This window comes from Diorhabda carinulata, chromosome 1, assembly GCF_026250575.1.
Source record: "Diorhabda carinulata isolate Delta chromosome 1, icDioCari1.1, whole genome shotgun sequence".
Taxonomy (NCBI): domain Eukaryota; kingdom Metazoa; phylum Arthropoda; class Insecta; order Coleoptera; family Chrysomelidae; genus Diorhabda; species Diorhabda carinulata.
This window is the reverse complement of record NC_079460.1, coordinates 9,550,496-9,570,456: the sequence shown is the minus strand read 5'-3', so window position 1 is coordinate 9,570,456 and position 19,961 is coordinate 9,550,496. Positions and strand designations below refer to the sequence as shown.

The window sequence follows — 19,961 nt, the reverse complement described above, 5'->3', positions numbered from 1 at the left end:
ATCTTTAAACGAATCATCAAATTTCTTTTTTGTATTGATAGATTATCATATGAAAATTATGGATTCTCAACCACTGTACATATGTCTCCTACAATGATCTATGGGCAGTATAAATTTCTTTATAAATTATACACAACACTTCTACTCTTTTCCTTTTACCTTTTTTAGAGTTAGCTCCTCTTGCACCCATTTCTTTCCACTGTCTTCTGCTGTCTTCATTTTCATGTTTTTGTTTCCTTATTTGATCTATTGCCATTTCCAGCGTTCCCACACGACAAACTCTCATAATAGTTTCATTATTAGCGCTACTAGTGGTTTGGGAGCCAGTGACAAATTTGAATCCCGACTGAAAATTCGTAAAATGCAATAGGAAGTTGTATTATGAAGCTTCGCGACCGTCAGCTACGGCTCTTGTAGTGGGGCAGGCAGCGGCAGCCTCCCACGCACGAAGAAAAAAAGTTTTTTTAGTCATTTCCTCCCATTCTAAAATTTCTCGAATAATAGTTTATCTAATATCTTACAGGAAAAATAAAGTCAGCTGACCATAATATGGCGAATTATACGTCGGCTGCCCGATCGAATAAGTAAAAATAATTTATATTTTCAATGATTTCCTCTAAACTTAAAATCAATCTGGTGATAGTTTATATGTTACTGTAAATGAAAATTAATGTCAGCTTGTTGTATCTCAGTGGAAAGTTCGTCAGCTGGTAACTTGAAATGTGTAACGTAGCAGCATCTATCACCTACAGAATCTTATCAGCTGACGACTTTTCCCTTGATTTACAGTTAGTTGTTTTTTTTGTATTATTTACTAGAGTATATTACCTATTCTCTTATAAATTTTCACCCGGGAGGAAACACTTTTCTCTAGTTATTCTCTTTTTTTTTATAAATTGAAGTTATACATAAGCCCTTTTTACATTGTAGCTGAATTGTGAATTCGAATTACCCTCTCCAGATGTTATGCTATAGCAGAGCGTAAAATGCTAAAGGTACACTGAGAGGGGACAAGTTGTACCCATGACTAAATACCAATAAATATATAATAAAAGTGAAGTGTGACGTTTATTATATTCTTTTTTGGCTAGTCGTTTCAGTTAAAATAATTTCAGTTTTCTGAAACTTCGAGTTATACCGGAAGTGGACCCAAACTTCGCTATTTTAAACGGAATGCTTTGGTTTTTATAAAGTTTTTGGATACACCCCGACCCACCCCTGAAACACTTACGCGGCTCATTCATAATTGTAAAACCCATGGTCAGTTTGTTGCACCGTGCAGCAAATTGAAACCTGTCGTAGACAATGAGGCCACTGAAATTACAGTCTTGGGATACTTCAGAGCGTATCCTGAAGATTTATTAACTGATCGGTGCACTCTGTTTTTGATGAACCAAGTGGAACCTTATGGATAATAAAATAGATATTTTTCCATTATTATTCGCCTTTACTAACTTTCAGACCTCCTAGTTCACTATGTATAGAATAATTACGTTACACAGGACGTGCTTTAATTTAGCTTCAACAGCTTATATCACCCACTACAAGACATGAGTTTTCAATTAATTATTAAAATCCTATACTATTACTGAAGTTAAACGTTTTGAAAAATGGCGATGCTATAATGTTATTACAAAAGAGGCCTACTTTGAATCTTATACAATATACTTGGATACATAGCTTAATTTGATTAATTGCATGATTTTTTGATGTTTTATATAAATCAGAAAATAATGATTCTTATAATCATGGACATTAGCATCAAAAGAATTAAAAAGGTATCCATTCAATCATTTGGTCGAATTAAGAGTATTTGAATTGATATAATTTTTTAATGGATTGGTATATTACAGAATAGTCCATTTATGTAAGATGGTTTACTGTCTACAATAATATTTTTTTCAACTTTACACTACAGTTAATTTGAAACAAAGTATATTTTTCGGAATTAACAACTGAAAATGTAGAAAGTGTCTTAAGTACACATTTGCTAATTTCACTCTTTATATACAAATAACAGCAACACAATATCTAATATGATACACCCACAGGTACAATAATACATGATACATAGTCAATACACCCAATATTCATTCTTCAAATTCATCCAATAAATTAATTTAAACCTAAAAATATTTTCACAGAAAATCACAGTTGTACATTATTACTGATAAAGTTTCTCTAGAAAGCATTTTTAACACTGTAAGGGTTATTTATTTTTGACTTAAAATTAAAAAAACTTATACTATAATTATAAAATGTACTAGATAAAATAATAAATTCATCCTGTCATAAATAAAATAATTTAAATTCAATCTACAATTTTTTAATAATAAAAATCCTTTGTGTAAACTTGCTTTTTAAAAAATTCGGTCGTGAAAATAAAATATTTTCTTAGAAGAAACCTAAAAAACATTCATTTCTGCCCTTTATACAGTAATTTCCAGATATTTCTATCATTTTATAATTGTTAAATATTAATAATAACAAATATTAGAGATTGATATAATTATAATCATTTTTTTAAATTCTATTACCAATTGGCTACTTTTATTATGTTTGTAATGTTTCTTCATTCTCTTTTCTATCAGTTACTCATATTGCTCTCATTATACTGACAATTTTGTCTTCTTCTTTGATCACTGGCTAGATTTTAAAATTGGACACCATTCCTTGTGTGTCCTATTTTCTTCGATTAATCTGTCTTTCCAGCTTGCAACTGTCCTGTTCTTAAGTGATCAATGTATATTTTCTCGGTTGTTTTTACTTAATTTCTGTATCCCTTTTTGTATGTTAAAATAAGTAAAAACTATGGGTATTTGAGTAACACCTCAGTATTTTACAATAAACAAATTGAATTCAGTATTACCAATTTGTTATAAAATGATTCAAATTACCATTTGAATAAATATTAGATTTAATATTAAATCTATCGGATAGAAGTCACTGATAAGTTTATGTCTATAAACATTGAAGAAAAAACAAAAATCACGTTTTGATTAATGATTCCTAATTAGAATGGAATGCATAGTTAAATATAATTCTACAGCAATGTAGATTCCCACAGTTACAATAAATATTCTTTTAAAAAAAACAAACAAGTGTAGTACTTTTGGTTCAAATAAAAATCAATAATAATAAGACTGCAATATTAATGGTCAATTGACAGAGGAACAAAAAAACTTATTTTCAATTTCATATTTTGAGGACGATAAAATAACTATCCTACATAATGACTTAAGAACGGCTTCATAATCCCGCCCTAACTGGCACTTTAACTAAAGGTTCCTTTAGATTAAAGGGCTTTTAACTTAGTTGTTGAAGTGAAGTAGGCCCATAATCGATTTGTAAGAGTTTATCAAGTAAAGGCTCCTTTAAGGCGTTGAAAGGAGGTTGACAATATTCTATCTATTCTTTTCCAATACATCTAATTAGAAAAAGAACCAAAATTAAAGGTAGAAATGTTATTTTGTTGCTAACATTTCTTTTGACTTCATATTTGGTGGCGTGTTGTTGTGTTTTGTATTTGCGAATTAAATTATTTAATTCAATTTTTCATTTCAATTATTCTATTCAATAATTTTTTTTATCATTTTTAATCGTACCTAAGTGTTAAAGGTTTTGCATGATTGATACACAATTTTTATTTCTACGACGTTTCTTGTTCTTATGATAGATTTATTGTATAAATTTTAAGCGTTTGTATTCACGTTTTCTATTTTGTCATGAGGTATCTCTGAATGCGATATCCGCTGTCACCCTCTAAAAATGTCCTTCCTCAAACTGCTTTCTAAAAGCACTGCTATTGAATATTGTCCAGTCGGGAACGAAGCCTGCTCAACGATCTACAATGTTATGAATCCGAAGCCGAGACTCGGATGCAGTTTGTACGTTTCTATCTATGTCGATATATTTTTCGTGTTTCCATAGGCTTGAACTTAACATAGCACGATATCTAGTGTCATAAACCTAACTTATTAGAAAGACACCCGAGTCAGCTTAGAATTCAAACATAGCATATGTTTGCTTTTGACGTTTGCCGCTAAAGGAGACTTTATATGCTAAAGTGCTACATTTCTAACTTTACTTCAAAGTTCAGATAAATAACATTTACGCTAAATGTCAATTATGAAACGCGCGACTTAATTTAATGGAAACTTTGAATTTAAAGCTTACTTTAAATATATTATGAAACCGGCCCTTACTTAATGTGTTTTAAATATTGGAAAGGAGCACACTGTTAACTATCACTACAGAGGACCAAACAATGTTAATATTGTGAGTATTGATACTAAACAGTGCATGGAAGATATACAAACAGATTAGAAAACAGATTTTTCATGAACTGTAAGAATTATATTGTGAAAAATACTGAATATTTAAGAATTGATTACAACAGAAACAACCAAATGGAAGAGCTTTCATATAAATATATATAAATATATATATATATATATATATATATATATATATATATATATATATATATATAACAAGAATGCAAATCTCATTGTGGTAATAGACAACACATGAAGTGATCAGCTGCCAAAAATGCCAAGTGGATACTACTAAAATTAAACTCAAAGAGTATTTACTTCAAAATGTACTTTGGATTTTTTTAGGTCACTCAGTTGATTAAATATTCTATTCAATCGAGTTCTATAAATATTTTAACAGATACTTTGTTAACTTATCATACTAGTTAGATTGTATTTGATAAAGATACAACAAAAATTGGAATGACATATAACTAATAGATTAGAAATAAAATCCGTAATACAATTTTTGATTCTAAGATATTTCTTCGAAATCAGTTTAATATCTCTCAAATTTTATTTTGGTTTTGTGCTTGTATTTAGCTCTCAATATGTCTTTTGTCTGGATATTTATAAAAATGCTTTCTAGAGAAAGCTATATTACAATAAGCATAATTGAAATATTTAAAACTACAGAAACCTTGGCATTTGAGGATTATAAGACTGAGAATCTGATCTTAAATGCAAATAACTGGAAGGTGGATATCGTCTGTAAGATAGAGGATGGTGTAACGATCCAGTTCTAACTTGAAGTCCTCCAATAGTGTTATGAATTCGAGTATTACCATCACCGAGATCCAATTCCATCTCTTGTTGGTCTTGAAGTTGAACTTGTCCTACTGAAGCTGTAGCCATTGCGACATCAGGCATAATATCTGAAAGATGTCCATCACTACAGGAACTACTTTCTGGTTCTGTTGAAAAACGAAATTCACCGTCGGGTACTATAGCTGGTAATTCTTGTCTTTGAGAAAAACTCTGACGAGGGAAACTCATATTTTTATTATAACACCCGTGAGATAAACTAATTGGTTTATTAGGAGATATCTGTAAGGATTCATTATCACTTTTATCGGGTATACCGTAGCAATTTTCCAATATATCTGCCACTGGATCAGGTAAATTGAATTCGCGAACTACTCTTAATCTGATTTGTCTATTAATTTCATGACGGGAAGATAAAGGCATGTTGAGGGCACGTTGGCAACTAGGCGATTGGCGTAGTTTTTGTTCTCTTTTTAACATTGCATTCATCACAGTTGGATCGGGTACTGGCAGCGCAGAAGCTAGAACATCTACTCCTGCCGGACCTTGTAAACGTGGCTTCTCGTCCACCATATACAGTGTGTCTGGAATGTCTTGCATATAGCGAGCTCTACGAAGGCGCATCATTTCCACTTCTTGAATAAGCTGATCCTCAACACGTACTTTTATTTCATCATAGTATGGCATAAAAAGTCTAGGCTGAATATATGATCCATTATTCTTTCCTCTAATCCAAGAGTTTACTCTGAAATTTTCTCTTTCGCCACCAATCATATGATTTGGTGGTATACTTACTAATCCTCTACGGATAGCTTGGTTTAATATATCACTATTTGATGGTAATATGTGGTTAATTCTTACAAGAGGTAAAAGATCAGACAGTATTTCCCGCAATTCCACATCACTCAAGTCTTTCTTTTTCACTCCTTTTCGGGCAACAGAATGGGCAGTGTGACTTACAATATTTGGCTCTAAAATAAAAGAAATCATATTAAAATAAAATTACATCAGAAAAAAACATCAATAATTAATTAGTCTCAAGTAGTAATGCTACTGTTGCAGAAAAACTTAATAAAAATATTAATAAAAAAATATGAAAATATTAACCAGTAATAATAACAATTTAAGCAAGCTTGATGATGCACAGGAAAGGATTGATTTGACGAACAATGTAGATTGATGCTAGAAAAGAAAAACCAGGAAGGATTCAGAAAAGAAAATATGATGAAGAAAGAAAAAAATAGAAGTAGAATGCTGAAAAAAGCAAATATGTGGAGGAGAAACTGGAAGCATTAGAAGAATTTGTATGTGTGTAAAGAAATAAGAAATCTTCACTATGAGGTGAGAAGAACATAAGGTAAAAAACAGAGGTTAGTAGGACACTCTAGGCATAAAAAGGAAGCAATCATAGAAACGTGAAATATGTTAAATCAAAAATAATAAATGTGGAGGAGAAAATGGTATCGAAGCGGAGATTTTTAGGGTGGGCGAGAGCTACAAAAAAGGACCTGCAGATTGATAAGAAATTTAGAAAGAAGAGCAATAACCAAATGATTGGAACAACACTATAATATGCCCTATCTATAAGAAAGGTGACAAGACCTGATGCGAGAACTACAGAGGTATAGCACTACTGAATGTGACTTACAAAGTTTTGGCCAGGATAATAAGAAGCAAACTGGGAGCAATTCACAACCAATAAGTCGGTGAATATCAAGGAGGCTTTGGGTGGGACGCAGCACAGAGAACCAGAATTTTACTGTACAAACAATAGAGCAATAATCAATACCAAAATCTAGAATTACGTCTACGATTCATAGATTATAAACAAGCTGATGATAAAATAGAGAGGACAAAGTTGTATAAAACTGATAAGAATTGTGAAACTGACTTTGAATAGAACAGAGATCAAAGTATTATTTGAAGGAAGGCTGTCAGAAAATTTTCAAGGAAAAAGAGGGCTGAAGCAGGGGTACCCCTTATCCACTTTACTTTTTAATCTCACATGGGTGTTAATCATAAGGAAAGCCCAAATACAAACAGAAGCTTTGATCTATCACCGGAAGCATCAAATTTAGCAGACCCTTCAAGATGGAAAACGAGGAGTATCATTTTGATTAAATTGAGTCCTTTGATCTAGTTGTGCTGATTACAAATACGGATGATGAGATGAAAGAGCTAGATAATCGGTTAGCAAATGGTAGTAGAATAATGGTGGTCTTTGAATAATATTCTTGAAGCCAAAGCAACAAAGATAAGATTGTACAAAACAATGATTAGGCCGATTGTACTGTATGGGTGTGAGTCCTAGGTGCTAATCCAGAAGAGAGCTGAAAAAATAGGAGTGTAGCAGGGGAAAGTAGACCAAAAAAATACTGGAGGGTGCGAAAATGAACAATGCGTCTTTAATAAAGTGAACTACTGATATAAGAGATGTACCTGACAGTGAAAAGAAGAACAAATGCTGAGGTGAAAGAAATATATAACAAGCCTAATATTACGCAAATAATCACAGTCCAAAAAGTCAGGTAGTTGGGACATGTGTGCTTGAAGGAATGCAAATAGAATTGTCAAGAGAGCACAAATGGAGGGAGAGGGAATTAGAAGGGGCAGGCCGAAAAAGAAATATATAGGAGAAGTAACATCAGGTTTAAGAAGAGTTGGAAAAAAATAACAGAGGACAGAAAATGATGAAGAGATGTAGTAAAAAAAGTAGAGCAAGAATAACAAAATAGACTTTATAAAGATGAGTAATATAGTACAGTAGAGCATCAATTATCCAAATACCGGTCATTCAAACGTCCGTTGTGACGTCAGCCCTACAACCAATGGACCAGAGTGTGATAGAAAAATTTAAACGTTTCCACAGAAATCTATTGCTTCAATTGCTGCTTAGAGAAATGGAGAATGGTGAAGAATCTGTGCTAAGCAGTTACAAAAAATTGAATTTTAAAGACGCTGTCTCCATGGCGGCGGATGCTTAACCCCTCTTAAAGACACCACACTTGAAAAAGCATGAAATAGCTGTGTCCTAAGCCACGAGTTTCCCAAGAAAATGGTGATACTGATGGTGAGGATGACCATCAAGAACCACAAGAAAGTGATGATCCAGATGAAATAAGAGAAATATTCAAAGAAGCACCAGGTTTTGAAAGAATCCGATAACAAGGATCGTTTATATTGGTGATGTAGAAATTGTACAGTAGATAAAAAACAAGTAGGAGAGGAAGAGGAGGATGGAGAGGACACTGAAATAGAAAACGATGTTCCAACCCACGATGAGGTGTCTACCTGTTTGCAAAAAGCCATGAAGTGGTTAGAGCGTCAAGCCATTCAGTTTTTGTCTTTAAAAAAACTAAGAGATTTAGCTGCGAAAAAAGTTGTTTGTAGAAGTCTTGAGCAAAAAAAATATCTGATTTCTTTTGTTAGCCTCTTTAAACATACAGTGATTGCTGTACTTTGCAGAATTGAAGGTGTTCTGTAAATTCTATTTACTGTTTTGCGATGTATATATTGATAAAAGATTTAAGTTACAGTATATTATTCATATTACAGTGCAAATAAGATAAAAAAATCCAGTCCAAATCAGTTATCCGGATTATCAATTATCCGGTCACTGACATGCATCAATTAGTCCGGATAATCGTTCTACTGTAATTTTATTCTTAAGAATTTCCAATGAACTTTCAACAATTACATGTATAATAACAACTTTCCAAGAACAAATTCAATGATATGGAATGCATAGAGATTTGTTAATGAATTACTTCAATAACCTATATATTAAAATAAATAATAGAAAAATATTAAATTCAAACTTAAATTGTAACCAGCCATTGACAATCTTTTGTTTTTCTATTTCTAACAAAAAATACATATTATTTATATTCATTTTTCTAGTAACAAATGAACTTCAAAGGACAACAGACTTTCAATTACATTGTTTGTTAGGCCAAAGTTTGCTACACAAATTCTTATTTTCATTTAATAGTTATTATATTACTAAATGAAAGCGATGTTTTTTTATACTTATCAGTTAGCGTCACCACTGAGTGAGGTCATAAGTCAAAAGTCAAAAACAGAGTTTAAATAGTAAGAAAACATCGATTCGAATGCTACAAAGTTCAGTTTTGTTTATAAAAAAAGGAGTGCATAAGTTTTCGACAAAACTCTCTTAACTCTCTCTGCACTAGCGCCTGTAGTAGTAAATTCAAACGCGGTAAACCTCAATAAAAGTTAGTTTAACAGTGTCATGAACACCTAGCTTAGTTATTTCTTCTTAAGTAACAATTCAAAGTTATAGTTTTGTATTAATAGACAATGTATCTTTAGCTTATACATGTCGATAGAATTTGTTCACAATGTGAATACTCTTAATACTACACATTTACTTACCTACCAATCCCTGATAACACAAAAATTTAGTTAAAACTATCCATTTCTAAAATGATTTAATATTTTGCTAGATTCAACTATATTTTATTTATGAGTATTATTCCACTAACAGGTGGTTAGGAAACTTTATATGCACTTAGAATTTCAAATTTAAATGAAAGGTTTGCATTTTGTAACACAGTTTTGTGGAATATCTTTTGTTGGATTAATCTATTTTTGATATTTTGTTCCAGGAAAGTAGTTCTTCGGTAAAGCTATTACTAGAACTATTTCTAAATAAGCCACTACAATTGTCACTGAAGAAAACAAACCTCTGTCCTCCATTCTTCTTACAAGTTGATATTCTCCCCATTTGAGAACAGCTTGTAGCACTTCCAATTCACTAGCTTGTAAAAATGGACTCTTCAATACTTCCATCAAGTGAATTTTGTCTAATTGATGTAGAACTGTCGACTGGGATATTGTTTGAAATTCTTCTCTTAAAAAATGTAACGCCTGAAATATAGAATGGTATCAAGAATCAGTTTTAGCCATCAATAGCACATATTTCTTTATTTATTATAATCAATAAAATACTGATAGAAAATGAAGATAGAAATTATATTACCTGGCGATGAACCCATGCTGAACCATGAGGTAGTCTGGACCACTGCAACACAGAAGGTAAAGTTTCCAATGATAACCATTCTAAAATTAAATCTTCACAGCCTTGTGACAATATATCTAATTCCAGAAATCGGCCTATCTGATACAATTCCATTGCTTCCTCTAATGGTGAAGGTCGAGCTCTACCTGTATGGGTTAAAGCTTGAGCTTCTCCTAATCCTCCCCCACATCCTCCTCTGGATATGAGAGATAAATCTACTTGATCTAAATAAATTGCATGCAATAGCACTCTTGCAAACCTGTAAAAAATAAAATAAGATAATTTGGATTCCATTAATATGGGCTACTGTTTTTATGCTCATCGGTTGGTGACACTGGCCAGTTAGGTCACAATTTATTGCAGTCAAAATTTGTAATAATGCAGTTGAAAACATAATTCATGCAGTTTCATTTTGATTGACAAGCAATTATATATAACATGTTTTAGAAACCTCACTCTACATCAGTGCCTCTAGCGGCAAATTCAAATACAGTTTGGGAAAATACCAAGTTACTATAATTTAAATGGACATAATTACAGAATTAGGTAAATTGGTAACAAGTAAGAATTAGATTGAAATTAGCATTAATATTAGTAACATTCTAATACAATAGGGGTATACTTTATGGAAGTACAGAGTTTTTTATAGAAAAGAAATTATTTTAAGTAGTTTCTTTATAGAATAAATTTGGGATATGTAGAAGAAATTACATTTTTTGCTAGTTGTCATTCCAAAAAAATCAAATATTGCAAATGTCTGACTAGTTTTTTGCCAGATGGCATAACAATATATATACTATAAAATAATTAAAATGTCTGACAGTGACAGAGCCCATCATTATTAAAAAAATATTACATAAACCAAAATCACTTCTTATAAAGTTAAACCTTTCATATGTTTATGGACAAAAAATTAGCAACTCAAAATATTTATACTGTTTGTGTGACATTTTCAAGATATTGAGTGTACATACCTTTTAGGGATCACAGTTTCATCCAAAACTATTCTTGTAGGGATGTGAAGAGCTCGTTCAGTATGTTCTTCACCGCTTTTAGACCGCCTTTGCAATAGATTCCTAAAGAACGGAGATCTTGCTGAAAGTATAGCTTTATGACAAGCTAATTCACATTTAGGTCTAAATCCATACTCGGAGCTTCCAGAATCAGGTCGCTGACAATCGGACCCATCAGAAGTAAACACTAAAGTGGCGTCTGCATAGTCACCTGATTCTAGTAAATACCGTAAATCCGCTTCTAGCGCATTAGGAGTACCGAACTCTTCTCTCAGTCTTCTAAGCAAATTTATGTCAATGTTAGTATTATGTGGACAAATATCGCCAGTATATAAATATCTTAACAAGGCAGAAAACAGTTGAACATCGACTGTAGCTGTTCTTAACTCTAAGCAAATTCTTGCTCCATATCCTGGACATCCTGCTAAAAGATCTCGAAAATATGGACAACGTGCTGATAGTAGGGCACGATGTATAGGGAAACAAGCACTTCGATATACTAAATCAGCATCAGTACAATACTTGAAATCATATAATGCTGAAAGGTCCTGTTTAAAAGTTGCAGCAGGAGGTCTCGCCAATTCTGCTTGAACACATAAATCTTTAAGAGCTGCTAAAGCTTCAAACTCTTCAAGTAATGCAGCCACTTCTAAAGGACTCCAAACAGATATTAACTCACGGAGCATCTTCGCATGATCACATACTTTAGAAGATCGCCTTTTTCTTATAAATTTTTTCTTCAAAGTGGCAAATCCAGTTGGTTTTTTCTTCCTTTCCCTATAAATAATGAATAATACTTTTACTGTTAATACCAAGATAACAAAGTGTTTCATTTGTAATTATCAAACAAATTGATTTGATCAACAAAAAGAAAATTGTTTAATTCTTTCTAGAGTTCTCAAATTGCACATTATTTTGCACAGTATTTAGTGTTAACCAATTTCAATAACTTTTTATTTCAACGAATAAATTTAGACAGACAAATTATATAATTTGAAAGGAACTACGAAATTTTTGGGCAAATACTGTTGCCTGTCCATTCGTGCTTCAGCCACCTTTATTATGGTAGATACTCAAATTTAAAATTCTATCAACACATAAATGCTTACTCTTATTTTTATGTTTTCAAAGTTATAAAGTCACTCAGAATCTGATTTAATTGAGGATTTTCATATTATTATGTGATAATTCTAATATATTACCTTACAACTCCAATAGTATCCCTATATACAATATTGAATGATTCTCCTCCTATACCTGACACTAAACTAGCATCAGTTCCTGGAGATGTTGACGCATTCACTCCCATTCTCTGAGTAAATTCCTCTGACAAGTACAAGTCACTTCTAACATTCCACCAACTGTGCTGTAGGGCACATGGAAAAAGACAGCCAAATAAGTTCATAGTTTACCCAGACTACAGCCTGACTTGCAGACACAGCCTATAAATTAAGTTTACAATGAAAATGAAGTAATAAATTTTTTTACCTTCTACATGCACTAAATTATGAACTCAACTTTTTCTTTAATTGATAATTTCTTTGGGCATCATGAAATGATTAATAACAATTTTATTTTTAAAACAACTTATACCCCACAAAAAAATTTTTGAAGTTGCTTCTACCTAGCATCAGTTTCTATGAATTTGCAGTTGTGTTATGAATGAACACTGATTAAATTATTTTTAAAAACAAACAAATGAGCACCGTTATTAAATAAAAAGTATTTGAGAACACAATTAGTCCTAATTGGAGCGGATATGTATTTAATGACATATTCCGATTATATTTTTGCTCACTCCATATATGTATCACCTTTTATCTCTATATTTCAGTCTCCAAAGTGAAAAACAAAGTAGAGTAAGTATACTATCCTTATATATTCAACTAGAATCTCTTTATCTAATAATAATTAATTCGAAAGTGTGGTTTTGCTCTTGTTCAAAAAAGGTTTTTGTAAAAGTAAATGAAGTAAATAGAATTGATTATTTCTAACCCTAAACACAAAGTAACTGTACTAGAATTTTATTTTCTATAACAATTGTATAGAAATTATTTCTTCATATAACTAAATAGTGGTGAGATATATTATAATTCAGAAATTTGCAAAACATCTATTCATATTGTGCCTATTTAAGCAGACATGACTTAAATTACAAAATTAACCACAATTTTATATGGATAGCAATATGATATAAAGATGTAGAATAAAATACAATTTATACCATTCAGGTTTAAATATGAAATCTCAGTTATAGATATGTTTTATGCTTAGTAAATATATACCAAAGTAGGTCACGTAGTGAACCAATTTAGTGATAATATAGAAAATTTTACAAGCCATGTGATTTACTACAGATAACAAATAGAATATCATGTGACAATAACTAAAGCCCTGACAGAAAGGATTGATTCCTTTTTATTTATGACTTACACAAGATGCCATTTTCAATGAAAAATAATTTCTTTACTTCCTAATGAAGGTGACACAAATACTTGTTAATTAGCAGATCACAGGCACACTGACTAACATTATATATTTATATTATATATATATATATATATATATATATATATATATATATATATATATATATATATATATATAATATAAATATATTGTGTTTCACTATTAATATTAATTTTTAAACTTATAATTACATTTATGAGGTGAAATATTGGTGCTAATAATGTAATTATAAAACCTAAGTTTTCTGTTAATATAGCAAGAGAACTGAAAGCATAACGTCATCATCTGATAATAATGTAATTTATAAAATATCCTACAAATCGAAAAATATATAAATATTATTCATCTGAGAAACTATGTCATCTGTGAGAAATAGAATTTGATAAACCATATTGTAAGTAGTGATTACTTCATATATAATTTACAAACAAATAATGTTCTTTATACCTGGGTGCCGAATAATCATACTGGTTTGGAATAATTTCTGTTTACTGTGAGTCTTCATTACTTCTTAGTTATAAGGGTAGCAGCAGCCATGTTTACATTGGTGACAAAACAACAAATATTTGTTTAACACCTCAATCAACGCACTTTTTGATATTTTTATCTATTAATCACGATTTACATTTTTATATGTATTTAAATGTTAGAACTACAACATTTTCTTAATCAATAATAATATACGTCCAATAATCAAATCCTGCAATATATTTTTCTTATGTCAACTGTCATTAGTGAAGAGAAATGGAATATTTCAAATGATGATGATGGTGCTAATTGATTGAATGAAAATAATCGAGTATTTCGATTTACATCGAACACATATTTTTCGAGATATAAGGAAGCGATTTTCTATACTATTTGTTCAAAATTATTATTAATAGTTGTTTTCCCAAAATCGTAGAGTTGAAATGTTAGACTAATTCCTATCTGTATACTAAAATGATATGCATGCAAAAATACTTAATACTAACTAATTTTGTGCATTAAAATAACATATAAAATAACTTTGTACATACCCTAAGGTATGTTCTGTGATATAAACATTACACACTTAGTGCAAAAAATTAAGTGTTTTAAATAGTTTTACATGAGTACGCATGAGCACAGCTCAAGTATTTAGAATTCAATTTCTCTATGAAGGACATAACCTTACATTTTTGACAGGTGATATCTGAACCGAGAGTGTATTATATGCATTGTATTGGTTAGAACTTAGAAATTTAAGTTGCTGATATCAAAATTACACCGGAAAATGATGAGATTTAGTAGAAAATCAATAAAGCTTCTCACAACCGTTATTAGAAATAATTCAGATTTTACTATTAATCATAACGGAAAAAGATGTTCGGTAATAACACTGAGATACAATTTCGTTCAATCTTCTTCCTATTCACAAGGTGATTTTTATAGGTTATCTTATAACTACCAATATAGTTTTTGCAAATTTTCTACTCAATGTCATTTTTTAGATAATAAATCTACATTACAGCACGACAATAATAAAACTACTTCACCGCTTGGAAGTTTATTAAAGGAAAGTAATGATACAGTACAAGAAAAAATAGAAGAGGAAGAAAAGAAAAAGCAAAGAGAAAACTCATGGCGAACGATGAAACTGACTTTGGCATTTTTTGGAGTATCTTTCACATGTTTAGGAGCATACATAGTTTTTACATTAGGAGCACCAGAAAGAGATCTTAATGGAAATTTGATAAAAGATGATCTGATAGAAAAACCTATTGTTTTACAGTATTTTATTAGATCATATAGACAATTAGATTATTATAGGAGGGTAAATCATCTATATAATCATGTGACAATTTTATAATATCTATTTTTTAGTTGATCAAAGAACCTTCCAGAGAAAAATTGTTACCAGATCCATTGCAGTACCCTTATTTGCAACCTAAATATACATTGGTGTTAGAATTAACGGATGTACTTGTGCATCCTGACTGGACTTACAGTACTGGATGGAGATTCAAGAAACGTCCAAGTAGGTTCTTCAACAATTTCTAAATTTTACAAGTGAAAGCAAAATTTTATTACATCATACATCCATTGCACATTGTATTACTCCATGGCAAGTGACTTTGATTGGTATACAATATCAATGTTCAATTTATACATTTCAGCTCAGTACCATCTCTGCTTTAAACTTGTCTGATAATAATAACTAAAAACTTTTGTGAAAACTCATGTTTTTATGACAATTAAAAAGAGGAAAATATTTTTTTTCAATTTACAAAAATCTTCAATGCTTTGTACTCCCACTTGAATGCTGAACCAAACAAACACACAACAGTGAACAAAAAAAATTTTATGATTAAAATATCTATCTATAGTGACTTTGCTTAATATGAGTTTTTGGTTATATATAAGCATATCATACTTCCAAATAATTATATAAATAACTTAGTTCAATTTGAAATTTTTGCTTAATTTCGGTTTTAGTGTTGGATTATTTCCTAGAGACGCTGCATGGATCTTATGAAATAGTAATTTACACAGCAGAGCAAGGAATGACAGTATTTCCGTTAATTGATGCTATAGATCCTAAAAACATTATAGCTTATAAACTTGTTCGAGATGCTACTCATTTTTCTGGAGGCCATCACGTAAAAAGTTTAGACAATCTTAATAGAGACTTATCAAAGGTAATTTGTGTTGACTGGAATGCCCAAAATGTTAAATTTAACCCTGAGAATTTGTTAAATATTCAAAAATGGTCTGGAAATGATGATGATACTTCATTAGTTGATTTAGCAGCTTTTTTGAAAAGTAAGTATAAACATATAGAATGAATTAAAAATGAATGTCATTGAATGGATTGCAATATCAATGTAAAAAGTGGATGAAGTGGAAATTTGCTCTGAATTTTTATATCTAAGTTAGATGTAAAGAATTTTTATACCAATTATGAGTCTAGGAATGTATAAATAATTTGTTGTTTGTTTGTATAAGTAAATATACAAACAAAATTTTAATGAAATTTACTCATTGCCCCTACAATTATGAATGCTTGTAGCGGCGTGTAAGTTTATAGTAAACAATTTATCACTCCAAGCTTATACAATAAACCCAGTTTTAAGTAGCAGGTTTTTGAGATATTCTTAAAAAACTGATTTAACAGCGTCGTCTTTGAAAGATCCTAAATAATAACTTTTGAATAATGGTAAATTTGGTCAGGTGGACATAAAATCATATCTGGTATCTGCAGTCTACATTTTATACGATAGTTTGAGAATACAGGTATATTCCACATTTTAAAATTGTTCACTTTTTAACAACAATACCTAACCTAACAAAGTGGTTTCAAGTATTATATACTTAATTTTTTTAATCAGATTTCTTCATTTACTCATGATATTTTTGCCAATCTTCTGGCACTTATTTATCAAATTTTGTTAATCATCTTATAATAAAAGTGGCTTCATACTTAAACTAATAATTTATATCAAGTTGGAATGTGTACAGTAGCTCCATACAGTATAAAGAGCTATGATACCCTTAGAATTTTTCTTTGAACAGAGTTTACATCGTCAGACTTCTGAATTATTATCAGGAGGTCATTATATAACAAATGTACAGTATTTGAATTTTTTTACAGAACATAGGAATATCGTTATCAAATTTCAACTTGCTTCATTTCATTCTACCAGCGTAAATTTCAGTAGAACGTTGTGATAAATTGTAATGAACTCCAATGTATTTCTACTCCAATTTATCAGAGGGTAATGGGAATGTGTTCGTGTTGGCCTTTGCTGACAACTTTTAAATTTGAAACGCTATAAGCTGAAATATTATGATTCTAAAAAATGTATACAGAAGATTAAAAAATTATTCACGTTGCTTTAAATAGCAAACAACTCGGGAACTATTTTCAGAAGATAATGAAAAATGAAAGGAGTTTTGTAAAATTATCATTCAAAGTCGCAATAAACTTAAGATTGAAAATTATTTAGAAAATATATTCAATGATGGAATTATTTTCTTCTGTTGTTAAATGACCTATCAGATCAGTAGATTTATCTCCAAATGATTTTTTTGGAGTTATTTAAAAACAAAATATTTATAGATATGTTTTGAAACATCTATAAATCCCAAAGAATTGAGAATAAGATAATACAACTTTGTGGTAAAAATACTACTTAACAGCTAAAGAGATACGATACTGTCTGTGTACCTATAAGTTTGGCAATTAAGTACTTTCACTTTTACTTTATTTTTTGAATCACTTATGTAGTGCTGTACTTCACCGTTTGTCACGTGATACTGGTCATATTGACGTAATTTTAGAAGCAAGAAGTACGTGATTTTTATTAAAGATATTAGTTATGGGCTAATTTTAAATGGGGACTAGAAATGAGCATTTTCGGCATATTTTCCTTTTTTATTTCCGTAAAGGAAAGAAAGCTGCTGTGGCTCGCATAGAAATATGTTTATGGTGCCGATTGCTTAGAGCGCACGTGTCAGAACTGGTATAAAAAATTCTGTTCTGGAGATGTTTCCCTCAAAGATGAGCAACGTTCTAGTCGGACTACAGAAGTTGTTGACGACCAAATCAAAATCATATTGAAGTGGATCGTCATATAACTGTTCGAGAGGTTGAGAAGAGGCACACAACAACAATTAAAACATACTTAAAATGTCTTGGGCTAGTTAAGAAGCTTAATACTTTAATACCTTACGAATCATGGAGCAAATAGGATGAACCAGCACAAACCACATCGAAACATGTAAAAGAACAAAAAACCTCATGCTGTCAGTTTTGTGGAATTACAAAGGTGTTGTGTTTTTTGAGCTGCTTCCAAGGAACCAAACGATCAATTCTGATGTTTACTGTCAACAATTAATGAAATCGTATGAAACAATCACAGAAATTCGTCTATATAGCCCTGATCTAGCACCATCTCATTACCATTTATTTTGAAATTTGCAAAATTCTCTGAAAGGTCAAACTTTCACAAATGAAGATGAACTTTAATCTCACCTGGATCAGTTTTTTGCTAATAAGGACCATTACTTTGTTGCAACTAATAATAGATAAATATCTATTATCTTGAGCCCTAATTTTTTAGAATACACTTTATTTCTAACTTATTATGGCAAAAATCCTAACACATTTTTTTATGTTGAATTATTTGTGATATGCTTTGTCACAATTAATCTTTATGAATTTTAGTTTCAAATACTTGATACTTCGATGGTAATAAAATACAGAAAAGTAGGGTACTGAATGAGTGAAGTGAGAATTTAATAAAACAGATGAGATTATTAAATTTATCGTGATATTCTATAAAGTTTACACAGGTAGAGCAAAATTATTATTAGTTAAACATTTCATATTAAAATTCTCATCTTCACAAAATATTGTAATTATATTATATAGATATAAAAAAATCAAATTATTCTGGAAAATGTTCTCTTTAATCACACAATTTTGATTGGTTTAAGTAATTTTTGTAATGTTAAATACCCAAATATTTTTAGCTGTCGCTGATAACGATGTAGAGGATGTAAGAGAAGTTTTAAGACATTATAGTAGCTATGATGATCCTATAGCTGCTTTTAGAGAAAAACAGAAACAACTTTTAGAAGAGCTAGAAGCGCAAGCTGCTGCTAAAAGAGATAAGGCTCAATCGAGGACTTTATGGGCGCCTAGTCTTTTCAATAGAAAACCATTTTAGGATACCAAGTTCGTGACATTTATTATTGTTGTTACTTATTGTTGACTTGTAAATATTTTGTATACTGGTTTGATTTTCAATTTAGCATACTAGTGTAGAACTTGCTTAGATTATTGTAAAAATTTTATAATAAACTTTCTTTTTAATGTTCCAATAAACATGAGTTACATTTTAAAATGAAAAATTGTTTTATATAATATGTAACCAAATTTTCTCATATATTTAGCATTTCTATATTTTATCTTATTTTTTAATTAACCTATGGTTGCTTGGAATTACTGATAACAATGCATAAAAAATTTGCTTGCTTTATTTATTGTCACATATAACGGTTTTTCAATCATGCCCTTCTATTTTTCTTCTTTAACCGGCGTTATGGTTTTTATAATCATGGCCTTCTCAACAATCGACTGCCAATCATTTCTGTCTTGAGCATGATGCCTCCAACGTCAAACCACTAGTTGGATCAACCTCCTCCAACCAGCGAAGGCGCGGTCTTTCTTTCAACCGCCTTACTCCAGGAACTCCATATATGGCTCTGTGCGGGTATCGATCAGAAGGCACCCTCCCACGTGTCCCAGCTACCTTAGACGTACCCCCCTGATAAACGCCACCAAATCTGGCTCGCCATATATCTGTCTGTCAGATCCTCTCGCAAACAGGG

General features: G+C 30.8%; 2 protein-coding genes and 1 long non-coding RNA gene across 4 annotated transcripts; 2 read left to right on the top strand and 1 right to left on the bottom strand.

Annotated features, from left to right (window-relative positions):
* Nucleotides 1–1,817: 1,817 nt before the first annotated feature.
* Nucleotides 1,818–14,355, bottom strand: LOC130895116 (BTB/POZ domain-containing protein 7). Its single transcript, XM_057802272.1, has 6 exons — nucleotides 14,052–14,355; nucleotides 12,338–12,577; nucleotides 11,097–11,912; nucleotides 10,084–10,381; nucleotides 9,788–9,971; nucleotides 1,818–6,052 (listed from the first exon to the last, which is right to left on the bottom strand). The coding sequence occupies exons 2-6, from the start codon at nucleotides 12,538–12,540 to the stop codon at nucleotides 4,947–4,949; spliced, it is 2,607 nt and encodes an 868-aa protein (XP_057658255.1). The 5' UTR covers nucleotides 12,541–12,577; nucleotides 14,052–14,355; the 3' UTR covers nucleotides 1,818–4,946.
* Nucleotides 9,208–11,352, top strand: LOC130895149 (uncharacterized). The gene is made up of 3 exons (XR_009059441.1): nucleotides 9,208–9,316; nucleotides 9,710–10,139; nucleotides 10,570–11,352. It is a non-coding gene; the product is annotated as an uncharacterized LOC130895149 (long non-coding RNA).
* LOC130895125 (mitochondrial import inner membrane translocase subunit TIM50-C-like) lies at nucleotides 14,081–19,481 on the top strand. Of its 2 annotated transcripts, none has more exons than XM_057802292.1 (5): nucleotides 14,081–14,097; nucleotides 15,077–15,399; nucleotides 15,450–15,603; nucleotides 16,062–16,388; nucleotides 19,101–19,481. In XM_057802292.1, exons 2-5 carry the CDS (start codon nucleotides 15,217–15,219, stop codon nucleotides 19,295–19,297), a joined length of 861 nt encoding a protein of 286 aa, XP_057658275.1. In that variant the 5' UTR covers nucleotides 14,081–14,097; nucleotides 15,077–15,216; the 3' UTR covers nucleotides 19,298–19,481. The 2 variants fall into 2 exon arrangements, with proteins under 2 accessions (XP_057658275.1, XP_057658266.1); XM_057802283.1 differs by lacking the exon at nucleotides 14,081–14,097 and adding an exon at nucleotides 14,340–15,004.
* Nucleotides 19,482–19,961: the final 480 nt, after the last annotated feature.